This window comes from Camelina sativa, chromosome 8 (assembly GCF_000633955.1).
Source record: "Camelina sativa cultivar DH55 chromosome 8, Cs, whole genome shotgun sequence".
NCBI classification, from domain to species: Eukaryota; Viridiplantae; Streptophyta; class Magnoliopsida; order Brassicales; family Brassicaceae; genus Camelina; species Camelina sativa.
The window spans coordinates 971,105-985,130 of NC_025692.1; the positions used below are offsets into that span (position 1 = coordinate 971,105).

At 37.5% G+C, this 14,026-nt stretch overlaps 1 protein-coding gene across 2 annotated transcripts; it reads left to right on the plus strand.

Moving 5' to 3' along the window:
• LOC104705434 (NADP-dependent malic enzyme 2) lies at window positions 8,191-12,365 on the plus strand. 2 transcript variants are annotated; one of them, XM_010421443.2, is made up of 19 exons: window positions 8,191-8,625; window positions 8,882-9,002; window positions 9,098-9,172; window positions 9,285-9,436; window positions 9,516-9,621; window positions 9,714-9,779; window positions 9,892-9,987; window positions 10,095-10,166; window positions 10,275-10,358; window positions 10,443-10,541; window positions 10,637-10,684; window positions 10,772-10,825; window positions 10,906-11,004; window positions 11,112-11,201; window positions 11,289-11,366; window positions 11,478-11,552; window positions 11,654-11,744; window positions 11,858-11,986; window positions 12,078-12,365. In XM_010421443.2, exons 1-19 carry the CDS (start codon window positions 8,483-8,485, stop codon window positions 12,167-12,169), a joined length of 1,770 nt encoding a protein of 589 aa, XP_010419745.1. In that variant the 5' UTR covers window positions 8,191-8,482; the 3' UTR covers window positions 12,170-12,365. The 2 variants fall into 2 exon arrangements, with proteins under 2 accessions (XP_010419745.1, XP_010419746.1); XM_010421444.2 differs by having other exon boundaries at window positions 8,192-8,625; window positions 12,081-12,365.

The following is a 14,026-nucleotide window of genomic DNA, read 5'->3' on the forward strand; positions in this document are numbered from 1 at the left end:
TATGACTAGCGAGGTACATTAATGCCCCTATTGCACTTAAGTATGGTGCTTCAGGACCAAAAACTTCTTCATCATTTTTCCGAGGGCGGAATGGATCCTTTTCCACATCAAGTGTTCTTAGAACCATTGTACTACTTAAGGGGTGTGCTCCATCCATATAGAACCTTTTAAGCACATTTTCTGTGTATGTCTCTTGATGCACCAAAATACCATTTTTTAGATGTTCAATTTGTAGTCCCAAACAAAATTTTGTTTTCCCGAGATCTTTCATCTCAAATTCTCTCTTCAAATATTCTACTGTGAAAGAAATCTCTGCAGGAGTTCCCATGATATTTAAATCATCGACATATACTGCGATTATAACAAATCCTTTCTTAAATCTCCTTATAAATATGCATGGACTAACAGGGTCATTCTTGTAGCCTACTTTTAGTAAGTACTCACTAAGGCGATTATACCACATACACCCTAGCTGTTTTAATCCATAAAGAGATCGATTTAATTTTATGCAGTATTGATCTCGAGAATCAGGTTTCACTGCTTCAGGCAGTTTAAATCCTTCTGGTACTTTCATATAAATATCATTTTCCAATGGTCCAGATAAATAGGCTGTGACTAAATCCATTAAATGTAAATCAAGTCCTTCTTTTATTGTCAGACTAATGAGGAACCTGAAAGTAGTTGCATCCACCACAGGAGAGTATGTCTCTTCATAATCAATTCCAGGTCTTTTTGAAAAACCTTGTGCAACTAAACGTTCTTTATACCTCACAATTTTACCACTTTCATTCCTCTTTCGTACAAAAACCCATTTATGTCCCACTGGTTTTACCCCTTTAGGTTTACAGACTACTGGTCCAAAAACTTCTCTCTTTGCAAGAGATTTTAATTCTGCATTTATTGCTTCATTCCATTTTGGCCAATCACTTCTTTGTGTACACTCTTCAGTATATGTTGGTTCATGATCCTCATCCATAACATCAACTGCTACATTGTATGCAAACATATCATCGACGTTGATTTGCTTTCGGTTCCATTTTATTCCAGACAAGACATAATTAATTGAGATCTCTTCATTATCAGGTACCTGAATTTCTTTCTTTGTCATGTCTGTCTCTTCCAGAAATTTTCTTTTCATAATTATATCGTTTGTTTCACCATTGCTAATTTATGCTCCTTTTCTTTTCCGAGGATTTTTATCTTTGGAACCAACGGGTCTACCACGTTTCAAACGTATCTTAGACTAACTAGCAGTTTGATTTTGTCCTTCGTGGATATTTATTCTTATTGGAGCATTTACAGCTGGTATATATGATTTGGTTACACTTTTTGGGTCAGCAAACGTGTCTGTCAATTGATTTGCTAAACTCTGTAAATGAATTATCTTTTGGACTTCTAATNACCCTAGCTGTTTTAATCCATAAAGAGATCGATTTAATTTTATGCAGTATTGATCTCGAGAATCAGGTTTCACTGCTTCAGGCAGTTTAAATCCTTCTGGTACTTTCATATAAATATCATTTTCCAATGGTCCAGATAAATAGGCTGTGACTAAATCCATTAAATGTAAATCAAGTCCTTCTTTTATTGTCAGACTAATGAGGAACCTGAAAGTAGTTGCATCCACCACAGGAGAGTATGTCTCTTCATAATCAATTCCAGGTCTTTTTGAAAAACCTTGTGCAACTAAACGTTCTTTATACCTCACAATTTTACCACTTTCATTCCTCTTTCGTACAAAAACCCATTTATGTCCCACTGGTTTTACCCCTTTAGGTTTACAGACTACTGGTCCAAAAACTTCTCTCTTTGCAAGAGATTTTAATTCTGCATTTATTGCTTCATTCCATTTTGGCCAATCACTTCTTTGTGTACACTCTTCAATATATGTTGGTTCATGATCCTCATCCATAACATCAACTGCTACATTGTATGCAAACATATCATCGACGTTGATTTGCTTTCGGTTCCATTTTATTCCAGACAAGACATAATTAATTGAGATCTCTTCATTATCAGGTACCTGAATTTCTTTCTTTGTCATGTCTGTCTCTTCCAGAAATTTTCTTTTCATAATTATATCGTTTGTTTCACCATTGCTAATTTATGCTCCTTTTCTTTTCCGAGGATTTTTATCTTTGGAACCAACGGGTCTACCACGTTTCAAACGTATCTTAGACTAACTAGCAGTTTGATTTTGTCCTTCGTGGATATTTATTCTTATTGGAGCATTTACAGCTGGTATATATGATTTGGTTACACTTTTTGGGTCAGCAAACGTGTCTGTCAATTGATTTGCTAAACTCTGTAAATGAATTATCTTTTGGACTTCTAATTCACATTCTTTAGTCCGAGGATCAAGATAAGCCATTGACAATTGATTCCAATTTATATCTTTATCCAGCTGTTTATTTTCTCTCCCTAATGTTGGGAAAACAGACTCATTAAAATGACAGTCTACGAATCTAGCCTTGAATAAATTCCCTGTGGATGGCTCAAGATACTTTATTATTGATAAAGAATCAAATCCAACATATATTCCCAACCTCCTTTGAGGTTTCATCTTAGTTCGATGTGGTGGAGCAATTGGAACATATACAACACATCCAAAAATTTTAAGATGAGAAATATTTGGTTCCTGACCCAGTACTAATTGTGATGGGGAGAACTTATGATGACTTGTTGGTCTGATGCGAATCAGTTCTACTGCATGTAATATAGCATGTCCCCAAGCAGATATAGGGAGTTTTTATTTCATTAATAATGGTCTAGCAATCAGCTGAAGGCGCTTGATTAGTGATTCTGCTAAGCCATTATGTGTATGAACATGTGCTAGAGGATATTCAACACTTATCCCTATAGACATGCAATAGTCATTAAAAGCTTGAGATGTGAATTCGCCAGCATTATCAAGACGGATTTTCTTCAAAGGAAAATCTGGAAAGTGTGCTCGTAGTCTAACCAACTGGGCAAGTAATCTTGCAAATGCTAGGTTTCGAGTTGATAACAAGGATACATGTGACCATCGACTAGATGCGTCAATTAAGACCATAAAATACCTAAAGGTTCCACATGATGGGTGAATAGGCCCACATATATCTCCTTGTATGCGTTCCAGAAAATTAATTTGTTCTGAATTTATCTTTGCTGTCGAAGGTCGTATAATCAACTTGCCTTGTGAACAAGCAACACATGAAAAATCATTAGGAAGAATCTTCGGGTTCTTTAATGAATGACCACATGAATTTGTTATTATCTTTTGCATCATTGTTGTACCAGGGTGACCTAACCGGTCATGCCAAACTTTTAAAGTTTTTGTGGACTTCTGGTTTACTATAGCATTTGCTTTAATTGTATTATTGGTTGTATAGTAAAGCCCAGTGGCAAATGCAGACAAGTCTTTCCACAATATTTTTAGAGCCTTGGGTATTATTTGTGATTTGAAGGTATTCAGTGCTACCTTTGCTCATTGTCTCAATATAGTATCCATTTCTGCGGATATCTTTAAAACTTAATAAGTTTCTATGAGACTTAGGGGAGTATAATGCATCAACAATTTCTAATTTTGTTCCCATAGGCAATGATATATTAGCTCTTCCAGAGCCTTCAATTATCTTTGCATTATCAGTTACGGTACTTACACTTGCTTCTTTCATTGTTAAAGAGGGGAAATAACTCATATTTTTAAAAATTGTATGACTAGTTGCACTGTCGGCCAAGCATAAATCTCCACCATTCATTGTTCTTCAAATAAGTAAACAAAAATAAATTAATTTCAAATAACTTAACTAAAAATATAAATAGAAATTCTTAAATAAATAAATATCTTTATAAATCAACTTTAACCATGTCTCAAAATACATAAATGCATAGAACAATAACAATAAAATCTGAAATCCAAACAACTAAAAGCCAAAAACAATAAAATAAGAGACACGGTTGAATAAATCTAGCTCTTCTAGCTCGATCAGTTTTTCTCTTCTTCAGGAGGGAAGAGTTCTGGAATGTCTAGGTGAGCTAAGTCACCAAAGTCAAAATCATCTTCTCCATCTTCAAACACCATATTTGTCTCCACTTTCTTTCCCTTTTCCTTCATTGATTGTTGGTAGAGCTCAACACGATGTTTTGGGGTACGACAGGTATGGGACCAATGGTCTTTTCCTCCACAACGGTAACATATATTTGGATATGTTGATTTCTCTTGTTTGTTGCCACCTTTGTTTTCCCACTTCTGGTGAGAATGGTTCTTAAACTGAACCCCACGACCACGACCTCGACCGTATACACGTCCACGACCACGACCACGGCCACGACCACAACTTTGACCATTATTATTGGTCTTATCATAGGATGTCACATTCGCTTCAGGGAATGGAGCAGAACCAGAAGGGCGTAATCCATGATTTTTCAACAACAGCTCATTTTGTTTCTCAGCTACAAGGAGACAAGAAATGAGTTGGGAATACTTCACGAATCCCTTCTCACGGTACTGTGTCTGCAGGACAATGTTATTAGCATGGAAAGTGGAGAATGTTTTCTCCAACTTGTCTGCATCCGTGATTTTCTCTCCACATAATTCCAATTTGGAAGTTATTTTGAACAAAGTTGAGTTGTACTCACTTAGAGACTTGAAGTCTTGTAATCTCAGGTGAGTCCAATCATAGCGAGCCTTAGGTAAGATCACAGTCTTTTGATGATCATACCTTTCCTTTAGATCATTCCAAAGGATTTGTGGGTCTTTCACACTCAAGTATTCATTCTTGAGATCCTCATGGAGGTGATGACGAAGGAAAATCATAGCTTTGGACTTGTCCTTGCTTTGAGTTTGATTTCCTTCTTTGATGGTTTCAAGGAGATCTTTTGAATCTAGATGAATCTCAGCATCTAGTGCCCATGCCAAGTAGTTGTCTCCACTGATGTCAAAAGTTCCAAATTTAAGACTAGAGAGTTTTGACATGACTTTTGGCTTTAAAGAGCGTGCTGATAACGTGTTATAGATAGATAAAAGAGGAGGAAGATATTAATGTCTTATTCCAATGAATGAAAGATCCTTTATATAGGAGTACAAAGAAAGGGTTTTGCTTGATGACAAAATAAACCTAGTTTACAAGTAATTCTAGAGACTTCTAGAAGATGGACCTTANTTGAGTTGTACTCACTTAGAGACTTGAAGTCTTGTAATCTCAGGTGAGTCCAATCATAGCGAGCCTTAGGTAAGATCACAGTCTTTTGATGATCATACCTTTCCTTTAGATCATTCCAAAGGATTTGTGGGTCTTTCACACTCAAGTATTCATTCTTGAGATCCTCATGGAGGTGATGACGAAGGAAAATCATAGCTTTGGACTTGTCCTTGCTTTGAGTTTGATTTCCTTCTTTGATGGTTTCAAGGAGATCTTTTGAATCTAGATGAATCTCAGCATCTAGTGCCCATGCCAAGTAGTTGTCTCCACTGATGTCAAAAGTTCCAAATTTAAGACTAGAGAGTTTTGACATGACTTTTGGCTTTAAAGAGCGTGCTGATAACGTGTTATAGATAGATAAAAGAGGAGGAAGATATTAATGTCTTATTCCAATGAATGAAAGATCCTTTATATAGGAGTACAAAGAAAGGGTTTTGCTTGATGACAAAATAAACCTAGTTTACAAGTAATTCTAGAGACTTCTAGAAGATGGACCTTATAATAGGCATCCATCTATTATTCATAACAGATAGTGCTTAGTACGCAGTAAAATTGAAAACCAACAACAGAAAAATTTAATAAAAACATAATCAATAGCTCAAATCACCAATAATAAGGAAACAATCGATTTTTATGTTCAACTGCAACAACATTTTCGAGATCTTTGATTTGGAACACAATGTCCATAATGGTATCCTTTCATTGCACACTGAGCAAAACATTCGGTGGTCCTGCACATACAACCTTCCACAACCAAATTAATTATAGTGACTGAGAGAGGTGTTTAAGCGTCGCGCTTGGTGAGCTGCTTTGTAACCATTTTCGTATAAAGTAATAATGATCTGATCAATAATGTTCTAGTAATTTCTTTCTCAACCAAAAAAAAGAAGTGCTAATTTATATAAGCGACACTTGACAGATAAAATAATTATTGCTCATTGCATATGTTTTTATCATATGGCAACATTATCATCAATTGTCTCTACAAAAACCTACGCCACCCACTACCCTTAATTTCACGTAGATAATCTTACTTTTGGTAAAAGAGATAGTGATCACGAAAGGAATTAACGGACCTAGGAGATGGAAGGAATGTTGCATCACAAGTTTGCTAGAGGTTTGTGTTTATTGTTGTGGTGTGTCTTCTTACTATCGTGCGTTGCTATGCCCGGCGTATCATCAGAGCAGGTATTGCAAACATTCTCATTATAATCTGATGACTGACTCCATCAAACAAACTATTTGCTTTTAGAAAGATTTTTTTTTTTTTTTTTTTTTTTAGAAAGATCAGATAGGCCGAGTCATAGACTGAACACAAAAATGTAACGTAAACATATAATCATTTTTTATCTTTCTCTAATTTTTTGCTTATGTTTTACTCATATTTTATTTTATTTTTCAACTATTTTTTTTTTCTTTTTATAAGTTTTATTTCAAATTAGACATTCATATCATAATCTTCAAAATTTATAACTATAGCTTAGCAAAACATCTCGTTGGTAATATTACAAAAATGATGTTTTTGCTTTTTAGTTAGAATTATTAATTTGGACTTCATGTTTCATGTTCAAATATTTAAATATGTATAATTTTATTGTACAAAATTGCTATATTATTTTATTTCATTAGCTAATAAACTAATGCATAATGTCAATAAATTTCCAGAATTTGCATGTGTGGACTTTAGCTTTAGAACTCTCTTTCTCATAAAGAGTTTGTCTAGTAAGAGATTGAGCTTTTGACTGCGGTAGATTAGGGTATCGTCTTTTCTTTTCTTTTCCTTTTTTTTGTATTAAGATTTCTCTAATCTTCAAAAGAAAACGAAACATAGAAAGTCAACTTTGAAAATGGTTGGAGTTGGTGAAAAAGTGCAACAACATATATTGGAACCGATTCCTTTCCTTCTATGTTCTAGAAACAAATGAGCCTCTCTATCGGACTATAAACGCGTTTTGCTCCATTTTAGTTTATGAACACAAGAAAATATAATAGGAAGGGAAAATGGTCAACTGAAAAGTAAGTGGAGACAATAATAGGCGAGAAGCTACAAATTTGGTGAGATATATTCATGTATGTGCAACTATTGACAATTGCAACAAAGAAAAAAAAGAAGATATTTGAAACTAACATACGTATGTCGTTACGAGTAATTATAAGTAACGCACTAGTTGCAATCCTTATCCATGAATGAGAATGATCGTTAAATTAAATCATTAATAGACTAAATAATTCCTTATATAGTTACAGGCACTAATAATGACAGTTCGATACCTATCTGAGGTGGGTTTTTTTTCATCTTTGTAATAGTTTATTTGGTAATCTCTACTTTTCTGTTAAATATGTTTTTTATATTAAAAAAACTAAATATATTGTTGACATATAATAACATATACAAGTTTTGGGTGGTGGGGGTCCAATATGGCTGCCAAGTTTGATCCTCCGAGACACATCCCGCAGCCTCAAAATATAATTGTTGTTTATTTATTTTTTGATTCCTCAATCCTCACTGTATACAATTATTGTTATTTGTTTTCACATCGCTATATTCATTTATTATTATTAATTACTAAATAAATAAAGGAAAAAAGGACCATCTAATTAACAGTTTAGAATTTATTATCGCATCGTATTAGATGACTATGTTTTTGTCCCTCTTGTTTTTTTTCCCCCGTTAATTATGTAATTGACACTCGTATTCCTACTTTATTACTACTTCTATCTTATTTTCTTAATCTATATTTATTTCTTCATAAAAAAAAAATAAAGAAATAAGAAATACACAACACTTGTTTTTTGCTGATGAGTTTTTATTATTTTATCCACCAACTTGGAGAAATAACAATTGGTAGTGTAGTACTACAATTATTAAAATGTGAAAATCGTTTTCATATAAAAAATGAAAAAGACAAAAAAAAATTGATAAATTAAGTGTTAAGAAAAAAAAATTAGAAAAAAGAGGTAATGGATGAAGACAGGACCTACACGACTACACGAGAGAGAGAGAGAGAGAGAGAGAGCGGTGAGACTGAGTCCAGTCCACGTTCTTCTCCTCAATTTGACGATTTAGCTCCAAGTTTCAGACTTTAGCGTTTTCAAACTGTCTCTCTCTCATAATTTTTCTTCTTGGCCTATATAATTCCACTATCCTCCACTTCTGTGTTTCCATCATCTATCATTCACCTTAAAAATATCTTTCTAAGCTCATCATTCATCAACCTCTACTCCGTAAACCTTGCTTCCTCTGTTTTTTTTTCTTGATTTTGTTGTGTTAAGCTCGGAAGAGAGAGAGAGAGAGAGAGATGGGAAGTACTCCGGCTGAGTTACCCTGTGAGGATGTCGCCGATAACAGATCCGGCGTCGGCGGTGGTATCTCTGACGTCTACGGTGAGGATTCCGCCACCTTGGATCAGCTCGTCACTCCTTGGGTTACCTCCGTCGCTAGGTGAGTCAACGCTCTCCTTCAGGTTTCATACCCTTTTGTTTTCCCTTTTGATCTATGATCTATCACAATATCTTCAGCTAACTAAAGCTGCTTGCAAGTAAAGTTCACTTTTTTATTTAGTTCGTAAACTTGCAAAATGCAAACCATGAAAAAATTACTGTGAGATATGAACTTAAAGTTTTTTTCTTGTTGTTGAAGTTCCAATTTTTTTCCCTTTGGAGGTTATGGTGGATTGAAATTTTTTATCTTTTTTCAGTGGTTACTCGTTGATGCGTGATCCGCGTTACAACAAGGGACTTGCATTTACTGATAAAGAAAGAGATGCTCATTACTTAACTGGTCTTCTTCCCCCTGTGGTTTTGAGTCAGGATGTTCAGGTGACTTGAGGTTTTTATATAAAAGAACTCACTTTTGTTTAGTTCTGATTTGGGTTTGTTTGTGTTAACTTGTGATTTGTGGTTTATTTTACTAGGAGAGAAAGCTTATGCACAATCTCCGCCAGTACACTGTTCCTCTACAGCGTTACACGGCCCTGATGGATCTTCAGGTCAGTTGATTGTTCCTTCGAAACCATGTTTAGTAGTAGTAGAGAATGAGCATAAAGATTTGTTTGGTTGGGTTTCTTTTGAACTGGTGGCTTATGTATCTGAATCTTGCAGGAAAGGAACGAGAGGTTGTTCTATAAGCTTCTGATTGATAATGTTGAGGAGTTGCTTCCAGTTGTGTACACACCAACAGTTGGTGAGGCTTGCCAGAAGTATGGAAGCATTTTCAGGAAGCCACAGGGTCTCTACATAAGTTTGAAAGAGAAGTGTGTTTTGAATCTCTTTAGCCAGGTCACTTTCCATTTTGTTTCTTTGAAACACTAAATTGAAATGTATGTTCTTTAGGGGCAAGATTCTTGAAGTGTTGAAGAACTGGCCCCAGAGAGGGATCCAAGTTATCGTTGTTACTGATGGTGAGCGCATTCTCGGTCTAGGAGATCTTGGTTGCCAGGTAATAAAATGGATCTTTGAGTTAAACACTTGAAACTTATTACCATGTTATGTTGAAAATCAGTATTTATCATTTATTGTAAACTTTTCCAGGGAATGGGAATTCCAGTTGGGAAACTTTCTCTTTACACCGCTTTGGGAGGAATCCGTCCATCAGCTGTAAGCACTAGAACAGAAGCTGAAATATTTTGTGCCTAGAAGTTGGTTCTACTGGATTGATTATTCAGTAATAACAGTTTGATCCTAAATGTAAATCCGCTTTCAAATGCAGTGTCTTCCAATCACCATTGATGTGGGTACAAACAATGAGAAGTTGCTGAATGATGAATTCTACATCGGCCTTAAACAACGAAGGGCAACTGGCCAGGTTTACTAATCTCTCTCATATTATTTTTTTCTCTTCTTATAACTAATAGTCTAATACAATGATTTTTTTTTCAAAAACTAACAAGTCTTTTTGCTTTTGTGATTCAGGAGTATGCAGATTTTCTGAACGAGTTCATGTGCGCTGTCAAGCAGAATTATGGAGAGAAAGTGTTGGTACAGGTGAGCCATAGGATACAACTCTCTCAAGAACTATGATTTTTGTTAGAATTATTCTTTTTTTCTTAAGATGCCACGGAATAATATCATACATGCTCTTCTTCTTTTCAGTTTGAAGATTTTGCAAACCACAATGCATTTGACCTTTTGTCTAAGTACAGCTCTAGCCATCTTGTCTTCAATGACGATATCCAGGTAAAATCTGATATTTTTCTTACATTATGGTTGAAGTGTCAGAGCGCCTTACTAAGAACTTGTTTTTGTTTTGTGTAATTACAGGGTACTGCATCAGTGGTGCTTGCTGGGCTTATTGCCGCTCAGAAGGTGCTTGGTAAAACCCTGGCTGACCATACCTTCTTGTTCTTGGGTGCCGGAGAGGTGAGACCAGAAAGCATTATACTCAATAATAAGCTTTTCAGTTTTGTTTACATATATGTTTTATGCTTACGCTTTATCTCGTTGGTTCTTTGAAGGCTGGAACCGGTATCGCTGAGCTAATTGCTCTCAAGATTTCAAAAGAGGTTAGTCAATCTGTTTTTTTTGTTCTTGCGTTTTCTCTGTTATATAGCCAAGAATATGTGACTGATCATATTTCGGTTGTTTTGCAGACTGGAGCTCCCATCGATGAGACCCGTAAGAAGATTTGGCTCGTGGACTCCAAGGTATTATTGGCAACCACCCAGATCAGGCTCATTCGTTTTAGATAAACCTTTCTTGGTTTTTAATGTTTCTGTATTTGCAGGGACTGATTGTTAGCTCGCGCAAAGAATCTCTTCAGCACTTCAAGCAGCCATGGGCGCATGAGCACGAACCTGTCAAGAACCTCATTGGTGCTGTCAATGTACGCGATGAGCTCATGCTATAAATCTCTTGATGGGTGAATAAGGGAATCTTGATGTCAGATGTTTAATTCTTGTGTTTACTCTTTTTTGAAACCTTTTCAAACAGGCAATCAAGCCAACTGTTCTCATTGGAACATCCGGTGTGGGTCAAACTTTCACAAAGGAAGTTGTCGAGGCCATGGCTACAAACAACGAGGTTTCTTTTGGTTCTTCCTCTCTGATTTTTCAAAAAACTACGTTTAAATGCTATTGTTCTAATTCTGTTCTTGGTGTTGGCATATAGAAACCGTTGATTCTTGCTCTTTCAAACCCTACTTCTCAAGCTGAGTGTACCGCAGAACAGGCTTACACATGGACCAAGGTATACTGTCTCATATGACATCTAAATGTGATTCATGTCTGACTCCTGATTATATAATTTGGTTTTGGTGCTGCTCTCAAGTCTGATCATCATATATTGTGCTTAATATAGGGTCGTGCAATCTTTGGAAGTGGAAGCCCATTTGATCCTGTTGAGTACAATGGCAAAACTTACTTGCCTGGCCAGGTTCGTGCTGTTTCCACAACTCCTTCCCTCTCAACTTTTAAAATTTCTATGTGACAATTTGAGTGCTCACATCATATTTTCATAATCCTACTTCACCTCAGGCAAACAATTGCTACATTTTCCCGGGTTTGGGTCTTGGTTTGATCATGTCTGGTGCTATCCGTGTCCGTGATGACATGCTCCTCGCAGCTTGTAAGTAGAAATAAACATCACAAAATCAAACTTGGATACTGATGAATAGTGACAGTCACTTGCAAGATTCTCAATGCAACTCTCTTTAACTGGCCTCTCTTGGTTTTCAACAGCTGAAGCATTGGCAGCACAAGTCACAGAAGAGCACTTCGCCAACGGTCTAATCTACCCGCCATTCTCAAACATCAGACAGATCTCAGCTAACATTGCAGCCAGTGTCGCCGCCAAAACTTATGACCTCGGTTAGTTGAACAAAACTGTCTTTATCACTTTTAATGAGACCGTCCTAACTATATATATTCTCAAAGTTCTAAATGGATGTACTTGTGGTAGTAGGATTGGCGTCGAACCTCCCACGTGCGAAGGATCTGGTGAAGTTTGCAGAGAGCAGCATGTACAGCCCTGTCTACAGAAACTACCGTTAAAAAAAAGTTTTGTTGAAGAAACCTGCAGATATTTCTATTCACAACTCTTAATAATAGTTCTTCTTGAGGCTTGTATTAAAAGTTTTATTGCTTGTTTGTGTTTGATTTCAAGTCCTCCTACTACAATGTAATGTTTGTTCAAGAATTCTCTCTCTTTTGTATCTGCTGATGAATAATAAGTTTTTAATTACTCTCATTGTCCAAAACGTTACATTTCCAACCCACACTGAGAGAACACAATCAACTTATGCTTTATCCTTGTTGTTGGAATTCTTTTGTACTATCTTATAGCCTCAAAAGTTTCATGGAGACTCTAGGAGGCTAGGAGCAATTAGCTGAATAACCAAAACCAAAATACTTTCATGTACTTTTAAAATCGAAAGTTCAAACCAAAAAAATCTGGCAAAAATAGTACTATTTTTAAATTAGGGTTAAAAGTACTCAAAATCTAATAGCGGGCGAAATCTAACTTCAGAAATAAGTTGAGGGACCTCATTAATAATGGTGTTGTAAAACACTTAGTGGACTCTATAGACCGGCCCATTCACAGTCCATTAGGACATGGCCTTACGGCCCATGTACGGTCCATCCTTGTACGGCCCATCGGCCATTGCTTTACGGCCCATGGCCTATTCTATGTCCTAGTCGGTTTATGGGCTTTAGCCTTTGTACTCTACTATATATATACTTGTAAACCTCGATATTGATAATAAGAACAAGAGATTTCATCCTTCATCTCACTAGTTTCATAACACGTCAGCACGATAGCCTCTAAGGCCAGCTGAGAAAACCCTAACCCTAAAACCCTAAAGGCAGCCGCCGTTTCTCTCCTCCCTAAAACCCTAAAACCCTAATCGGCCGCCGCCTCTATCTCTTACCCTAAAAACCGCCGCCCGAATTCGGCAATCATCTTCCGTCCGTGTACGCGGCCAGTCCGGGGTAAGTTCATGTTCGAAGATCCAGTACGCGGCAAGTTCCGGCGATCAGCTTCGGCGATCAGCTTCCGTCCGTTTTGGATCCAGTACGCGGCAAGTTCCAGGGCAAAGTCCGGAGATCTCTCGGTGATAATCCAAAACTCTCGGCGATTACTTCTTGTTCGGAATCCACCATCGTCCGCGGTCCTGTTCCTGTTCGAAGATCGAGTTTTATCCGAGTTATGTTCGAGTTCGAAACCAAGGCGTGTTCCTGACGTTCGCAGTTCGCGGTTCCTGACGTTCGCAGTTCGCGGTTCCTGACGTTCGCGGTTCGCGGTTCCTGACGTTCGCAGTTCGCGGTTCCTGACGTTCGCAGTTCGCGGTTCCTGACGTTCGCAGTTCGCGGTTCCTGACGTTCGCAGTTCGCGGTTCCTGACGTTCGCAGTTCGCGGTTCCTGACGTTCGCAGTTCGCGGTTCCTGACGTTCGCAGTTCGCGGTTCCTGACGTTCGCAGTTCGCGGTTCCTGACGTTCGCAGTTCGCGGTTCCTGACGTTCGCAGTTCGCGGTTCCTGACGTTCGCAGTTCGCGGTTCCTGACGTTCGCAGTTCGCGGTTCCTGACGTTCGCAGTTCGCGGTTCCTGACGTTCGCAGTTCGCGGTTCCTGACGTTCGCAGTTCGCGGTTCCTGACGTTCGCAGTTCGCGGTTCCTGACGATAGCAGTTCGCGGTTCCGGCCGAGAGCGGTACGTAGGCGGTACGAGGATCTGTCCGAGAGCAGTCCGAGAGCAGTTCGAGAGTGGTACGAGGATTGGGTTGATAGCGGTTCTGATCGAGGTTCGTGAGTGAAATCTGAGGTCTTTAGCTCCCAGATCAAAACCAGTCAGACCCTAATTGGTGAAAGGTAATTAAGATCTAAAACTCTCTTAGAACCTATGAATCGAAT